This window comes from Electrona antarctica (genome assembly GCF_951216825.1).
Source record: "Electrona antarctica genome assembly, chromosome: 18".
NCBI lineage: Eukaryota > Metazoa > Chordata > Actinopteri > Myctophiformes > Myctophidae > Electrona > Electrona antarctica.
This window is the reverse complement of record NC_136799.1, coordinates 46,359,187-46,375,639: the sequence shown is the minus strand read 5'-3', so window position 1 is coordinate 46,375,639 and position 16,453 is coordinate 46,359,187. Positions and strand designations below refer to the sequence as shown.

Sequence of the window (16,453 nt, the reverse complement as noted above, 5' to 3'; positions counted from 1 at the left end):
TTGTTTGGTGTGTGTGTGTGTTTAGAGCCAAATCCACTGGCATTTAACATGTAATAGTATCTTCATTATTCCGTCGTTATACAAATCCAACGGATTGAAATCTTACGTTAGGTTTCAGTTTTTTCCCTCTTCGGACGGAGGAGTGGAGTGAGGATTCCTCACCGAGGAAGTTGGGAGAGAAGACAGACAAACAAACAAACATGGAGGAGTCGTTCCTGTCCTCCTCCTCGACCAGGACTTCTCTCTACGCGTTGGTGCTGCTGATCTGGAGCAGCTGTTTCAGCGCGTCTGTCACAGGTATAATAATAATAATAATAAGCGCGTCTGTCACAGGTATAATAATAATAATAATAATAATAATTCGTTTTAGTCGTAATGACTGTTTTTAGCCGATCTGGCTATTTTCAGCATGCAACCAAGTGTAAAATGTCTTATACTGGATCTCTTGTCCACTAGTCCCTCCCTGACATTTTGGTCTAGTTTTTATTTGTTGACGAAATTGTCAGTATATTTAGTCCTAGTTTTAGTCATAGCTTAGTTTTGATTTAGTTTCCATTTAGTTTTCGTCAGTGAAAAAAACACAATACTACTACTACTACTACTACTACTACTATGTTTATAAACACCTCATTCACTTTGTTATTGTTTAACAGTTACCATTGTTTACAGTTTAACTGAGGTCGTCTCCGTAGGCTAGGTTAACACCACGACGCCCGGAGTGGGATGGGGGGGGGGGGGGGGGGGGGCTTGGTGTGTGTGTGTGTGTGTGTGTGTGTGTGTGTGTGTGTGTGTGTGTGTGTGTGTGTGTGTGTGTGTGTGTGTGTGTGTGTGTGTGTGTGTGTGTGTGTGTGTGTGTGTGTGTGTGTGTGTGTGTGTGTGCGTGCATTATTACTAAAAATTACTAACCCAAAATGCATATCAAATTAGGCCAGCCATTCCTTAATTTCAGTTTCATTTTAGGGAGAGACACACACACACACACAAGGGCCTTGCCAGACGAGGACGTCGCGGGCTGTTCCCCGCCTAAGTTTGTGAACGATATAAAACTTTACTGCGTCTACATTGCGGTTATGTTAATTATGTTTGCTGTACACACGACCGGTAAACTGCTCCGTTTTCAAGATAAAGATGCAGTACACATGGACGGCCTGTAGATGGCCACCAAAAAAAAGAAAAAGCTTATTCTAAAAGTAGGCTATATGAAAGCGTTGGTATTTCACACAGGTGTTGCCAAATAACTAATTATCTTGATCAGATGGGCATATGACATATCTAGGTCATATCAATTTAATGAGCAGAGCAGTGCTGCTTCTCTCTCTGAGTCTGCACACACTGACTGACCAGCTAAAGTGTATGCCTACTAAACCATAATATATGACAAACCTTGGATTAATTCTTCTGAAAACAGCAGCAAGCACAGAGTAAGTGTGAGAGAGAGAGAGAGAGAGAGAGAGAGAGAGAGAGAGAGAGAGCGCGCACCCCTTCTCTCGCTCAGATCATCATACACAGCTCACAACGAGGAGCGGCATGGTACATTGTGAATTTATGAGTTTGACTTTGGAGATTGAAATATATATATTCGCTGGTGCGCAACACCTCTGAATGTCAGATAATTGCTCGTTTAGATTGATTCCACCTGCTGGCAGCACAGCGCTAATCATTGCACACAGGCTATACAAAAGTATAAAAAAAAGAGCAATTGGAAACAGTGAAAACAGGCCGTTTATAGAGGAATATGGACAGTAAACAATGTGTTTATCCTACCTGGGGTCTCTCAATGCAAAGCCGTTTTGAAGTTACACAAAGAATGTTTAATTTCCACCCAAGAAGAGAAGCACTTTGATGAGGTCCATGCATGCTGTGCAGTGTGCACTGCGCAGTCAGACCTGCCTGAGAGGAACGTGCGGTGGCTGTGCTGCCTATCTTGTATAGCCTATACTAATCTATTCTACATTACACCATTTAATAGTAACAATAATGTAGAAGATCCGTTTTTTTTCTTGTCTTTCCAGATTGGTAATCACCATAATTTATATCTGTTCTCCAAAAATAGCTCCTCTACAAGCTCGTGCATGCAGGCTGCAGATCGGCTATTTTTGGAGAAGAGATTTATAGACATTATGTGCAAATATAAAATAGCTGTGATACTTATATGTAAGTGGGTATGGTGAAATAAACCCTTAACACTAGTTAGTTTGGAGGGGGCGAGGGGACTATGACATCACCGTTTCTGCAAATTAGGCGGCATTCGCTGTACACACGGAGGCGTGAAAGTCGCGTCTCCAAACCTTCCCACTCTGGAAGGTAGTTTCAAAATTAGCCGTTAAAGTCCCCCAAAACGCCGTCTCCGTGTGACAAAAAGGGCAATCGGCTAATTACTTGCCCTAGAAACACCGACATTTTCCTCATCTGGATGGCCCCTAATGCGCTCGCAGCTGTTGTTAATTATCAGGCGATGAGCACGGATCATTCTCATCATGTTCGAATCAGCGGTCCGACACGTTAAAATTACCACCGCTGAAGTGCCCTTGAACAAGGCATTGAACCACTATGATGAAATGTTCTATGAGCAGGGCCTGGCTGGAAACAAGTTCTTGAGCTTAGCCCAGATACCCTGGGTAAATATAGTAATCATTTAATTTCATTTCATTTCATCTCATCTAGCGCTGGTTGGATTGTTTATTTGTTTTGTTGGATGACAACAGTGTGGAATGGACAACGTGAGTTGTCGTGTCTTAGTTGAGACTAACCTCGCCTCACCAGGCTTTCCACCACCTCGGAGGAAAAGTTGAGACAGCGTGATTTCTTTCTAGGTCCGAGGCTAGACAGAGACCCGCCCTTGGTGACGCCCTGCGCGTCTGATTGGCCAGAGCTCGTTGTTGTCAATGTCAGAAACAGTCAGAGATGGCGGCGCCCTGTAAGCAAAGCAAAGTTACTATATTTACCCAGGGTATCTGGGCTAAGCTCAAGAACTTGTTTCCAGCCAGGCCCTGCTCATAGAACATTTCATGGTAGTGGTTCAATGCCTTGCTCAAGGGCACTTCAGCGGTGGTAATTTGAACGTGTCGGACCGCTGATTCGAACTGGCGACCTTCCGGTATCAAGACCGCTCCGCAATCCGTTCGGCCACTGCTGCCACGCCACGCTGTGACAGATGATGACAGATACACGTGCTGCGTTACTTTCTAACTTTCAGTGTACATTTGTAAAATGAACAGAGTAGTATTCTAAAGGCACAGATGACGCTCCAGAATTAAAGGCAAACGAATATTGTTTATGCGGTTTGCTTTGATTGAATGAATTGTGATTCGATCTGGGTGTTCTAATAAATAAAGTGTTTGTGGAGATTAGCGTGTGTCCGTATTTACTAATATTGTTTACGCGGTTTGATCACAATGGTGGGTGTTCTAATAAATAGGCTACAGTGTTAGTGTTGATTAGCGTGTGTCCGTATTCGGTCTATGCCATAATGTGAATACGGTGAGAATTACAAAGGATAAAGCTGAAGGGAATAGTATAAAAAAAGTCCCTTTTTACAAACACACTTTTCCTAGGCCAACAGTAAATGTTCTCTTATAGCGAGAAGCACACCGCATACCCCAAAAGAAAGCTACATTTAGCCACTCCAATTTAAAAAAAAAAGATTTTACCATCGTCCATTCTGGAGATAATTATCTTTATGTAACACCTGCTTTTGTAGTGACAGGCTCATCTTGAACAGAAGCCGAGTTAGGAGCTGTTTTATGTCAGACGTTGACAGGCAGTTTTAAAAATACATCCTATGCATCCTATACACCGAATGAAAGCCCTGAATGTCTACTTTTACGAGGAAAAAGTACACATTGATCCCATTTACCTTTCGTCGCTAAATGGCTTTTGTATGAGCTAAAGAATGAGCATATGAGACTGAGGCAACATATCGGGGCTACGTTACTACTGTTTTGTTTATTTTTTATGAAGATTATGATGACGGATCAAGTAGACGCCCGGCGGGCACATGGAACGATGCAAAGACGCGTTGTCATTATTTATCCATCTATGTATGTGTCTGTCGCTGTGTATCGTTCCAACTTGGCTCGCTGAGGGACGGTGGTGTTGCTGACTTGCGTTGCCCCTAAAGTAACAACAGTGGCGTGCGTCTTTGCATTGCTCCGTCTGACCGCGGCGATGATCATCATCATAACAAAATAACCGTCCCTCGGCGATACAATCCGTGATAATTTTCTTGTTTGTTCGAGTTTGATGAAGGAAGGGAGACCCGACTTTAGATCCGTGTCCATCATGGAGCCGGAACATCACATGGGGGCCGCCATTGTGTGATAGTGTGAGATCTCCACGTGATCGAGTGTTGTGCTATATGTTGCTATGCGTTGACACATTGCCCGGGTGTGTAGAAAGGCGATTGAAAGTAATCAATAAAAAAATGCGGTAAACGTAGAAATCCCTTTCCCGCACCGGACCGTTGGGATTTGAACCACGTAGAAATCCCTTTCCCGCAATAAATGTGTTAAGAGAAAAATCTGTTCCTCAGTTTATACAAAATTATACAAAAATAGTTAAATTAATTTGTTTATTTATTCAAATGTGTTAATTGAGACAGATTTAACCGTCGTTTGAATTTAACCCATTTTGACCTGAGATCAGATTCTAAAAATGTCTTCTACATCCTGACAGTTTTCTGAAAAAGCTATGTTTCTATTTCAGTCGTTCTTCGATTTCTCAAAAATAGATCTACAAGCTTGTAGATCTGCTATTTTTCAATAGCTAAAGCATAACATAAAAAGTGGGTTTTAAAAGAATAGAGTAAATATGTATACCACACAAACGGACATCTTCTCAAAAGGAGGTAAAACTCACTCGTCTGTCTGTCTGTCTGTCTCTGTCTGTCTGTCTGTCGGACTGTGATAATCACTATTCACTACACTCAATTCTATTTGGTTCTGTTTTCAGGACAACACCATGTGATGGGGTCTATTTGGTTCTGTTTTCAGGACAACACCATGTGATGGGGTCTATTTGGTTCTGTTTCCAGGACAACACCATGTGATGGGGTCTATTTGGTTCTGTTTTCAGGACAACACCATGTGATGGGGTCTATTTTCAGGACAACATCATGTGATGGGGTCTATTTGGTTCTGTTTTCAGGACAACACCATGTGATGGGGTCTATTTGGTTCTGTTTTCAGGACAACACCATGTGATGGGGTCTATTTGGTTCTGTTTTCAGGACAACACCATGTGATGGGGTCTATAGAGCGTCGCAGTCCCGCCTCCTACCCTGGACCAGGAAATGAAACCCAATGCATTATTCTCATAGACATTTCTTAAAGTATTTATTTAAATACGGTTACGCCGCGGACAAAGCCAACTCGAGTCGTGACAACTCATGACAACACAAACAATATTTTGGACCAAACAAATAATTACAAAGAAGAAAAACAACAAAAAAAGTGTTGTAACCTGCCGTTTTTTTCTTCTTTCTAATTATTTGTTTGGTCCAAAATATTGTTTGTGTTGTCATGAGTTGTCACGACTCGAGTTGGCTTTGTCCGCGGCGTAACCGTCTTTAAATAAATACTTTAAGAAATGTCTATGAGAATAATGCATTGGGTTTCATTTCCTGGTCCAGGGTAGGAGGCGGGACTGCGACGCTCTATTTGGTTCTGTTTTCAGGACAACACCATGTGATGGGGTCTATTTGGTTCTGTTTTCAGGACAACACCATGTGATGGGGTCTATTTGGTTCTGTTTTCAGGACAACACCATGTGATGGGGTCTATTTGGTTCTGTTTCCAGGACAACACCATGTGATGGGGTCTATTTGGTTCTGTTTCCAGGACAACACCATGTGATGGGGTCTATTTGGTTCTGTTTCCAGGACAACACCATGTGATGGGGTCTATTTGGTTCTGTTTCCAGGACAACACCATGTGATGGGGTCTATTTGGTTCTGTTTTCAGGACAACACCATGTGATGGGGTCTATTTGGTTCTGTTTTCAGGACAACACCATGTGATGGGGTCTATTTGGTTCTGTTTTCAGGACAACACCATGTGATGGGGTCTATTTGGTTCTGTTTTCAGGACAACACCATGTGATGGGGTCTATTTGGTTCTGTTTTCAGGACAACACCATGTGATGGGGTCTCCTCGGGACGTGCTGGCCAGAGTGGGAGACGACGTGGTCCTCCTGTGTCACGTTGAGCCGGCTCTGGACGTGGTGGACATGGACATGACGGTGGAGTGGTCCAGACCCGACCTGGAGAAACCGCATCGCTACGTGTACGTTCTCCATGCCGGGCGCCACATCGACGTCAGGAATGTGGACCCGCAGTACAAGCGGAGGACGTTCCTGTTTCAGGAGCTGCTGGAGGGCGGTAACATCTCGCTGAAGCTGGACAGGGTGAAGCTCTCGGACGACGGAACCTACCAGTGCTCCGTCCCCACCCTCAACAGCCTCGTTCAGATCCAGCTCCGCGTTGGTGAGATTTAACCAGTGGTGGGAAAGTAACTAAGTACTTTTACTTAAGTACTGTACTTAATCCATTTTGGGCGGGAACCCCTTTTGGTGTTAGCATTATGTTATGCTTTATAGCTATTGAAAAACAGCAGATCTACAAGCTCGTGGCGTGCCACCGAGTGGCGCGCTACAAGCTTGTAGGTCTGCTGTTTTTGAAAAATCGAAGAACGACTGACAAAAAAAACATGGCTATTTCAGAAAACTGTCAGGATGTAGAAGACATTTTTAGAATCTGATCTCAGGTCAAAATGTGTTAAGTACAATTTTGAGGTATTCTTACTTTTTTGAGGTATTCTTACTTTTGAGGTACTTTTACTTCTACTCCACTACATCTCAGAGCCACAATTTGTACTTTTACTCCCCACTACAATTATTTGAAAACTTTAGTTACTAGTTAATATTGATTAGAAAACATACATTAACCACACCAACCCTATACATTTCGTCCATTTGAAAATAGCCGGTCTACAAGCTCACAATGCGTCGCGTCGCGACGCATTGTGAGCTTGTAGACCGTGTGAACTGAGTGGTGCAACTCCCCTCTCCCCCTGCCCCCCCCCCCCCCCTCTCTCTCTCATATTAGCAGGCAACAGTGCAACACTATCTCTCTGTTTCTGGCACAACAGCGCCACTTTTGCCCCTACTGGTACTCAGTCACATCGTCACATACATAGGTTAACACGGACATTGCTGTTCCTTGGAGTGGTTGCACCACTCAAAAAACGTTTTACTGTACCAACAGTCCAACACACATTAGCCATTAGTAGGGCTGTAACGGTATAGTAACTGCATCGAAAAATCTATTTTAATTTCATGAATCAAAGTGTATCGAAATGAAAACGGCAACATTGACTATCGTATCGTTTTGCAAATAATCGATTGTATCAATACTACATTTCTCTGCGTGGTGTTTAGCCATTTTTTTAGAAGATAAAAAGAAAAAGAGGAGTTTAATTACTTAGTTTAAAATAATGTCAATGTATTTTAAATGGTTACTGTATCGATTTCAAATCATTGTATCGTATCGCCATAATGAACCAATATGGTCCATGTATCGCTTGTAGATCTGCTATTTATAGCTAAAGTATAACATAATGCTTGAAACACCAAAAGGGAAAAACACAAAGGTGATGATAGGCCGTGCTGGAGGCAGTGTGGGGCAAATGATGCCACCCTGTCGCCCCTGTTAGGTGTTGTCTCGATGCCATATGTATTCCATCTGATGCCACCCTGTCGCCCCTGTTAGGTGTTGTCTCGATGCCATATGTATTCCATCTGAAGAAAGCGAGGACTATACAGAGACTTTGGAGATGGAGTCACTTGGAGGGGGGATGACATGGGACCGGGGGAGGAGCGGGGAGGGAGGGAAAAGGGGGGGTATATAATTGTACTGGGGCCTTATCAATATTACGCCGATGGATGGATGGATAATTGTGTGTGTGTGTGTGTGTGTGTGTGTTTTCACAGGGTTGGGGTCTAAACCAAAGATCTCTTCAAATGGACCTACAGACCAAGGTGGCGAGTCGTTGACGTGTGATTCTGGCTGCTGGTTTCCACAACCTGAGGTGTCTTGGCGTCTCGGTGGCGCTGATGGGAACGACATCCCTGCTGGACCCTCAGTGCTGGACGGTGCTGGGAACAACATCACTGTGAGACAGAATCCTTCTGAACAACACTGTTATGAAGTCCAGAGCAACGTGACGGCGTGGCAATCTGGTCAGGTGACCTGTGCAGTCCACCTGTCGCACATCAACTACACTGATTTCGGCACACACCTTGTCGTCATCCCAGGTAATCAGTGTGTCTGTCTCTGTTCAACACCTTGATATTGGTGCAGCTTAAATGGAGCGGTGGTCGCCTCACCACCGCTCCGGTGGTGAGGCGACCACCGCTCCGGTGTTGAGTAAAAACAGAGAGAAGGGCTGGGGAGAGCGCTGGTTTGCTCTTCACCGCGGCTCAGTGACGTCATGGTTTTTCGTTGGTCACCTCACCACCGAAAATCCAGACTATGAATAACACTTCTATTTTGTGAGCAACTCGGTGTAGAATTGTCCAATATTAATGATCTCGCTATGAAAGTATACTTTATAGAGCACCGAAGTCCTGAGCGCCAAGGTTCATGTATGTTTTTATAAGCATTGTACTCTCCATAGGGGGATTTTAGATCGCCTCATATAAGAACTGTTTGAAAAATAAACCGATCACCCCGGCCTTTTCACTCATATGGATATGAAGCATCGACTGAAGGTGGAAATGTACAAATATACCCAAAGAGTAACAAAATAAGCGTTAGAAACGAGCCAAACAACCCAGAGACTACATTTCCGGGTAGGCTGCTTCTGCCCGCAGCCCGTCGCACAACAGAAACTGAACGTTAATTACGTTTATTTTTATTTTATTGATATATAATGTATCGTGGTTAGTACGAGTCGAGTCATCACCAGCTGAGCTTACGTCAACGAGGAATCTCAGGAACGCAATATGTTGACAGCTGGGCGTGACGTATATGCTCAGCGACATTGCATTCATATGTAGTTTCAAGGCTTTTGCGGTCACATTAATTCCATTTTCTCTAGAAACTGGCTGTATCAAATATGAATGGACATCATTAACGACGCACAGCCACTCCCCTGACAGAAACGCCGAGGTGGTCGGTTTATTTTTCAAACACAGTTCTTATATGAAGCGACCTAAAATCGCCGTTTGGGGATCTCAATGCAAATAAACAAATACATGAACCTGGAGATTGACACCCTCTACTGAAAGTGACGTCAGACTTCGGAGCTCTATTGACCACAGAGAAGCCAGGTGTTCCACCTAAGAGGCTTCTATTCATTCAACCATAGCATTACCATAACTACCAGTAAGACTGGAATGAGTCGGCACTCGACAGAGTGCAGTTCTAGTTATTATTATTATTAGAGCGCGCAAGTACTGTGTATCGGCCATGTCCTCAGTGGTCCCTGATCGTATGTCAGTGTTGTCCGTCGGCCAATTAGGGATTGGCTGATGACGTAACTAAGGTATGGAAATAGAGGAATGGAAGTTAGTGGCTCTTAGATGGTGATACAGGTAAAACCATATAGATGGTATCATATGGTTCGTATACATTAGTTAGTATACTTGTTGTTGTAATAGACAGTAGTTAGTAGCAGTACTAGTTGTAATAGACAGTAGTTAGTAGCAGTACTAGTTGTAATAGACAGTAGTTAGTAGCAGTAGCCTACTAGTTGTAATAGACAGTAGTTAGTAGCAGTACTAGTTGTAATAGACAGTAGTTAGTAGCAGTACTAGTTGTAATAGACAGTAGTTAGTAGCAGTACTAGTTGTAATAGACAGTAGTTAGTAGCAGTACTAGTTGTAATATACAGTAGTTAGTAGCAGTACTGGTTGTAATAGACAGTAGTTAGTAGCAGTACTGGTTGTAATAGACATTAGTTAGTAGCAGTACTAGTTGTAATAGACAGTAGTTAGTAGCAGTACTAGTTGTAATAGACAGTAGTTAGTAGCAGTACTAGTTGTAATAGACAGTAGTTAGTAACAGTACTAGTTGTAATAAACAGTAGTTAGTAACAGTACTAGTTGTAATATACAGTAGTAAGTAGCCGTACTAGTTGTAATAGACATTAGTTAGTAGTAGTACTAGTTGTAATAGACATTAGTTAGTAGCGGTACTAGTTGTAATAGACATTAGTTAGTAGCGGTACTAGTTGTAATAGACAGTAGTTAGTAACAGTACTAGTTGTAATAGACATTAGTTAGTAGCGATACTAATTGTAATATACATTAGTTAGTAGCAGTACTAGTTGTAATGTACATTAGTTAGTAGCAGTACTAGTTGTAATAGACAGTAGTTAGTAACAGTACTAGTTGTAATAGACAGTAGTTAGTAACAGTACTAGTTGTAATAGACAGTAGTTAGTAGCCGTACTAGTTGTAATAGACATTAGTTAGTAGTAGTACTAGTTGTAATAGACATTAGTTAGTAGCGGTACTAGTTGTAATAGACATTAGTTAGTAGCGGTACTAGTTGTAATATACATTAGTTAGTAGCAGTACTAGTTGTAATAGACATTAGTTAGTAGCAGTACTAGTTGTAATAGACATTAGTTAGTAGTAGTACTAGTTGTAATAGACATTAGTTAGTAGCAGTACTAGTTGTAATAGACATTAGTTAGTAGCAGTACTAGTTGTAATAGACAGTAGTTAGTAGTAGTACTAGTTGTAATAGACAGTAGTTAGTAGCAGTACTAGTTGTAATAGACAGTAGTTAGTAGTAGTACTAGTTGTAATAGACATTAGTTAGTAGCAGTACTAGTTGTAATAGACAGTAGTTAGTAGTAGTACTAGTTGTAATAGACAGTAGTTAGTAGCAGTACTAGTTGTAATAGACAGTAGTTAGTAGCAGTACTGGTTGTAATATACAGTAGTTAGTAGCAGTACTGGTTGTAATAGACAGTAGTTAGTAGTAGGGCTGACCTCGATTAGTCTAATAGTCGACTAATCGATCGGAACGGGTCTCAGTCGACTGACAACCTCTCAGTCGATGTTCACCAAAAAAAAAAAAAAAAAAAAAGAACAATCGGGACGATTTTTTTCTTTTGGGCCGGGTGGAAAACCCCTCCGTTATAATGGTATGCTCCCAGTCCCCGCACCGCAGCATCGGGGAACACTCTGGCAGCCAGAGTAAAGGCTGGGAGGGACCAAGCCGAGGGAGGCTACTGTACTGTAGCCTACATGTTGTTTATGCTCCGGAGTCCAGACCCATGCAGTTTAATAATATACAGTCAGACAACAGAATGCACACTGCTGTCTCGTGTCTCATCACAATCCCAATGCGCCACCCGTGAAGTCGGGGGGAAAATAAAAAACAGGCTGCTAGTGTTAGTGTAGGGTCGGGGATCGTTAGCTTAGCGCGTAGCTACTGATTCAACCCACTGATTGAACTTCATCTCCGCCTGTAATCTAGGTTATTTTTTTATTGACAACGTGAACGAACCCCGACACCAGCGCTGCAAAAATAGACAGATCTACAAGCTCTCAACGCGTAGCGAACGGCGCTGCAAAAACAGGCAGGACGCGATGCCTTGAGAGCTTGTGGATCAGCCTCCCCGACGGTGCGGGGAGGCAAGAGTTCTCCGGGGAGGAGGAGAAGTTACCAGGGCAGGCTACATGTTGCTGCGGCTAACAACACTGTCACCAGCCAGTGGTTGTGATGTTAGCTTGGCTTCAATGGCTTGCAGCTGCTTGTCCGTTCCAACTTCACTTCATCTCCACCTGTAACTTATTTTTTATTTTGTTACCCTGGCTGCGCAGCTGCGATGCAAAAATAGACGGATCTACAAGCTCTCAACGCGTAGCGAACGGCGCTGCAAAAACAGGCAGGACGCGGCGCCTTGAGAGCTTATCGCCCAACCTTAATGCAAATGTGTTGTTTTTTTTTTGGGGGGGGTGCAGGGGGGTGTTCAGTCGACTATCAGTCGACTAACAGCAAATGTATTCATATTAATTTCGACTATACAAATCCTTAGTCGGGGACAGCCCTAGTTAGTAGCAGTACTGGTTGTAATAGACATTAGTTAGTAGCAGTACTAGTTGTAATAGACAGTAGTTAGTAGCAGTACTAGTTGTAATAGACAGTAGTTAGTAGCAGTACTAGTTGTAATAGACAGTAGTTAGTAGCAGTACTAGTTGTAATAGACAGTAGTTAGTAGTAGTACTAGTTGTAATAGACATTAGTTAGTAGCAGTACTAGTTGTAATAGACAGTAGTTAGTAGTAGTACTAGTTGTAATAGACAGTAGTTAGTAGCAGTACTAGTTGTAATAGACAGTAGTTAGTAGTAGTACTAGTTGTAATAGACAGTAGTTAGTAGCAGTACTAGTTGTAATAGACAGTAGTTAGTAGCAGTACTAGTTGTAATAGACAGTAGTTAGTAGCAGTACTAGTTGTAATAGACAGTAGTTAGTAGCAGTACTAGTTGTAATAGACAGTAGTTAGTAGCAGTACTAGTTGTAATAGACATTAGTTAGTAGCAGTACTAGTTGTAATAGACAGTAGTTAGTAGCAGTACTAGTTGTAATAGACAGTAGTTAGTAGCAGTACTAGTTGTAATAGACAGTAGTTAGTAGTAGTACTAGTTGTAATAGACAGTAGTTAGTAGCAGTACTAGTTGTAATAGACAGTAGTTAGTAGTAGTACTAGTTGTAATATACATTAGTTAGTAGCAGTACTAGTTGTAATATACATTAGTTAGTAGCGGTACTAGTTGTAATATACATTAGTTAGTAGCAGTACTTTAGTTAGTAGCAGTACTAGTTGTAATAGACAGTAGTTAGTAACAGTACTAGTTGTAATAGACATTAGTTAGTAGCGGTACTAGTTGTAATATACATTAGTTAGTAGCAGTACTTTAGTTAGTAGCAGTACTAGTTGTAATAGACATTAGTTAGTAGCAGTACTTTAGTTAGTAGCAGTACTTTAGTTAGTAGCAGTACTAGTTGTAATATACATTAGTTAGTAGCAGTACTAGTTGTAATATACATTAGTTAGTAGCAGTACTAATTGTAATAGACAGTAGTTAGTAGCAGTACTAGTTGTAATAGACATTAGTTAGTAGTAGTACTAGTTGTAATAGACAGTAGTTAGTAGCAGTACTAGTTGTAATATACATTAGTTAGTAGCAGTACTAGTTGTAATAGACATTAGTTAGTAGCAGTACTAGTTGTAATAGACAGTAGTTAGTAGCAGTACTAGTTGTAATAGACATTAGTTAGTAGCAGTACTAGTTGTAATAGACATTAGTTAGTAGCAGTACTAGTTGTAATAGACATTAGTTAGTAGCAGTAGTAGTTGTAATAGACATTAGTTAGTAGCAGTACTAGTTGTAATAGACATTAGTTAGTAGCAGTACTAGTTGTAATAGACAGTAGTTAGTAGTAGTACTAGTTGTAATAGACAGTAGTTAGTAGCAGTACTAGTTGTAATAGACAGTAGTTAGTAGCAGTACTAGTTGTAATAGACATTAGTTAGTAGCAGTACTAGTTGTAATAGACAGTAGTTAGTAGTAGTACTAGTTGTAATAGACAGTAGTTAGTAGCAGTACTGGTTGTAATAGACAGTAGTTAGTAGCAGTACTAGTTGTAATATACAGTAGTTAGTAGCAGTACTGGTTGTAATAGACAGTAGTTAGTAGCAGTACTGGTTGTAATAGACATTAGTTAGTAGCAGTACTAGTTGTAATAGACAGTAGTTAGTAGCAGTACTAGTTGTAATAGACAGTAGTTAGTAGCAGTACTAGTTGTAATAGACAGTAGTTAGTAGCAGTACTAGTTGTAATAGACAGTAGTTAGTAGTAGTACTAGTTGTAATAGACATTAGTTAGTAGCAGTACTAGTTGTAATAGACAGTAGTTAGTAGTAGTACTAGTTGTAATAGACAGTAGTTAGTAGCAGTACTAGTTGTAATAGACAGTAGTTAGTAGTAGTACTAGTTGTAATAGACAGTAGTTGGTAGCAGTACTAGTTGTAATAGACAGTAGTTAGTAGCAGTACTAGTTGTAATAGACAGTAGTTAGTAGCAGTACTAGTTGTAATAGACATTAGTTAGTAGCAGTACTAGTTGTAATAGACAGTAGTTAGTAGCAGTACTAGTTGTAATAGACAGTAGTTAGTAGCAGTACTAGTTGTAATAGACATTAGTTAGTAGCAGTACTAGTTGTAATAGACAGTAGTTAGTAGTAGTACTAGTTGTAATAGACAGTAGTTAGTAGCAGTACTAGTTGTAATAGACAGTAGTTAGTAGTAGTACTAGTTGTAATATACATTAGTTAGTAGCAGTACTAGTTGTAATATACATTAGTTAGTAGCGGTACTAGTTGTAATATACATTAGTTAGTAGCAGTACTTTAGTTAGTAGCAGTACTAGTTGTAATAGACAGTAGTTAGTAACAGTACTAGTTGTAATAGACATTAGTTAGTAGCGGTACTAATTGTAATATACATTAGTTAGTAGCAGTACTAGTTGTAATATACATTAGTTAGTAGCGGTACTAGTTGTAATATACATTAGTTAGTAGCAGTACTTTAGTTAGTAGCAGTACTAGTTGTAATAGACATTAGTTAGTAGCAGTACTTTAGTTAGTAGCAGTACTTTAGTTAGTAGCAGTACTAGTTGTAATATACATTAGTTAGTAGCAGTACTAGTTGTAATATACATTAGTTAGTAGCAGTACTAATTGTAATAGACAGTAGTTAGTAGCAGTACTAGTTGTAATATACATTAGTTAGTAGTAGTACTAGTTGTAATAGACAGTAGTTAGTAGCAGTACTAGTTGTAATAGACATTAGTTAGTAGCAGTACTTTAGTTAGTAGCAGTACTTTAGTTAGTAGCAGTACTTGTTGTAATATACATTAGTTAGTAGCAGTACTAATTGTAATAGACAGTAGTTAGTAGCAGTACTAGTTGTAATAGACATTAGTTAGTAGTAGTACTAGTTGTAATAGACAGTAGTTAGTAGCAGTACTAGTTGTAATAGACATTAGTTAGTAGCAGTACTAGTTGTAATAGACATTAGTTAGTAGCAGTACTAGTTGTAATAGACAGTAGTTAGTAGCAGTACTAGTTGTAATAGACATTAGTTAGTAGCAGTACTAGTTGTAATAGACAGTAGTTAGTAGCAGTACTAGTTGTAATAGACATTAGTTAGTAGCAGTACTAGTTGTAATAGACATTAGTTAGTAGCAGTACTAGTTGTAATAGACATTAGTTAGTAGCAGTACTAGTTGTAATAGACAGTAGTTAGTAGCAGTACTAGTTGTAATAGACATTAGTTAGTAGCAGTACTAGTTGTAATAGACATTAGTTAGTAGCAGTACTAGTTGTAATAGACATTAGTTAGTAGCAGTACTAGTTGTAATAGACAGTAGTTAGTAGCAGTACATGCGCACTGTAACGGCTTTGACATAAAATGCTCTGGGGTGCCAGGCACCTCGACAGAGCATTTCTAGTTATTGTTATTATTATTATGTCTTTCAGAGATTGAAACACCACCACCAAGAGGAAGGACGGTGAAGGTTATTCCATTCATCATCTGCATCTTGATGGCACCAGTACTGCTGTATTTATACTGGAATCAGAAGATAGATAGTAAGTCTATGGAGCTATTGGAAAACAGCTGATATACAAGCTCACAACGCGTTGCACCGCAGCCCCGTTCTGAGCTTCAGATCGGCTATTTTCTAAACATTTCGATAAAAATAAATATTTAACGCGGGCCCCTGGCAGAACATATTGTCACATGTGGGTCTGCAGCCACATACATATAGATGTGTAGGTCTGCAGTCACATACATATAGATGTGTAGGTCTGCAGCCACATACATATAGATGTGTAGGTCTGCAGTCACATACATATAGATGTGTAAGTCTGCAGCCACATACATATAGATGTGTAGGTCTGCAGTCACATACATATAGATGTGTAGGTCTGCAGCCACATACATATAGATGTGTAGGTCTGCAGTCACATACATATAGATGTGTAGGTCTGCAGCCACATACATATAGATGTGTAGGTCTGCAGCCACATACATATAGATGTGTAGGTCTGCAGCCACATACATATAGATGTGTAGGTCTGCATATAGATGTGTAGGTCTGCAGTCACATACATATAGATGTGTAGGTCTGCAGTCACATACATATAGATGTGTAGGTCTGCAGTCACATACATATAGATGTGTAGGTCTGCAGCCACATACATATAGATGTGTAGGTCTGCAGCCACATACATATAGATGTGTAGGTCTGCAGCCACATACATATAGATGTGTAGGTCTGCATATAGATGTGTAGGTCTGCAGTCACATACATATAGATGTGTAGGTCTGCATATAGATGTGTAGGTCTGCAGTCACATACATATAGATGTGTAG

At 40.6% G+C, this 16,453-nt stretch overlaps 1 protein-coding gene across 1 annotated transcript in view; it reads left to right on the top strand.

Annotated features, from left to right (window-relative positions):
- The window catches only part of LOC306941934 (uncharacterized protein), a 38,237-nt gene continuing 21,784 nt past the window's right edge, over positions 1-16,453 (top strand). The window contains exons 1-4 of the mRNA XM_079527572.1: positions 1-297; positions 6,125-6,481; positions 7,987-8,310; positions 15,556-15,666. Coding sequence (XP_079383698.1) covers positions 201-297; positions 6,125-6,481; positions 7,987-8,310; positions 15,556-15,666 — 889 coding nt within the window. The 5' untranslated portion in view covers positions 1-200. The remainder of the gene's footprint in view (positions 298-6,124; positions 6,482-7,986; positions 8,311-15,555; positions 15,667-16,453) is intronic.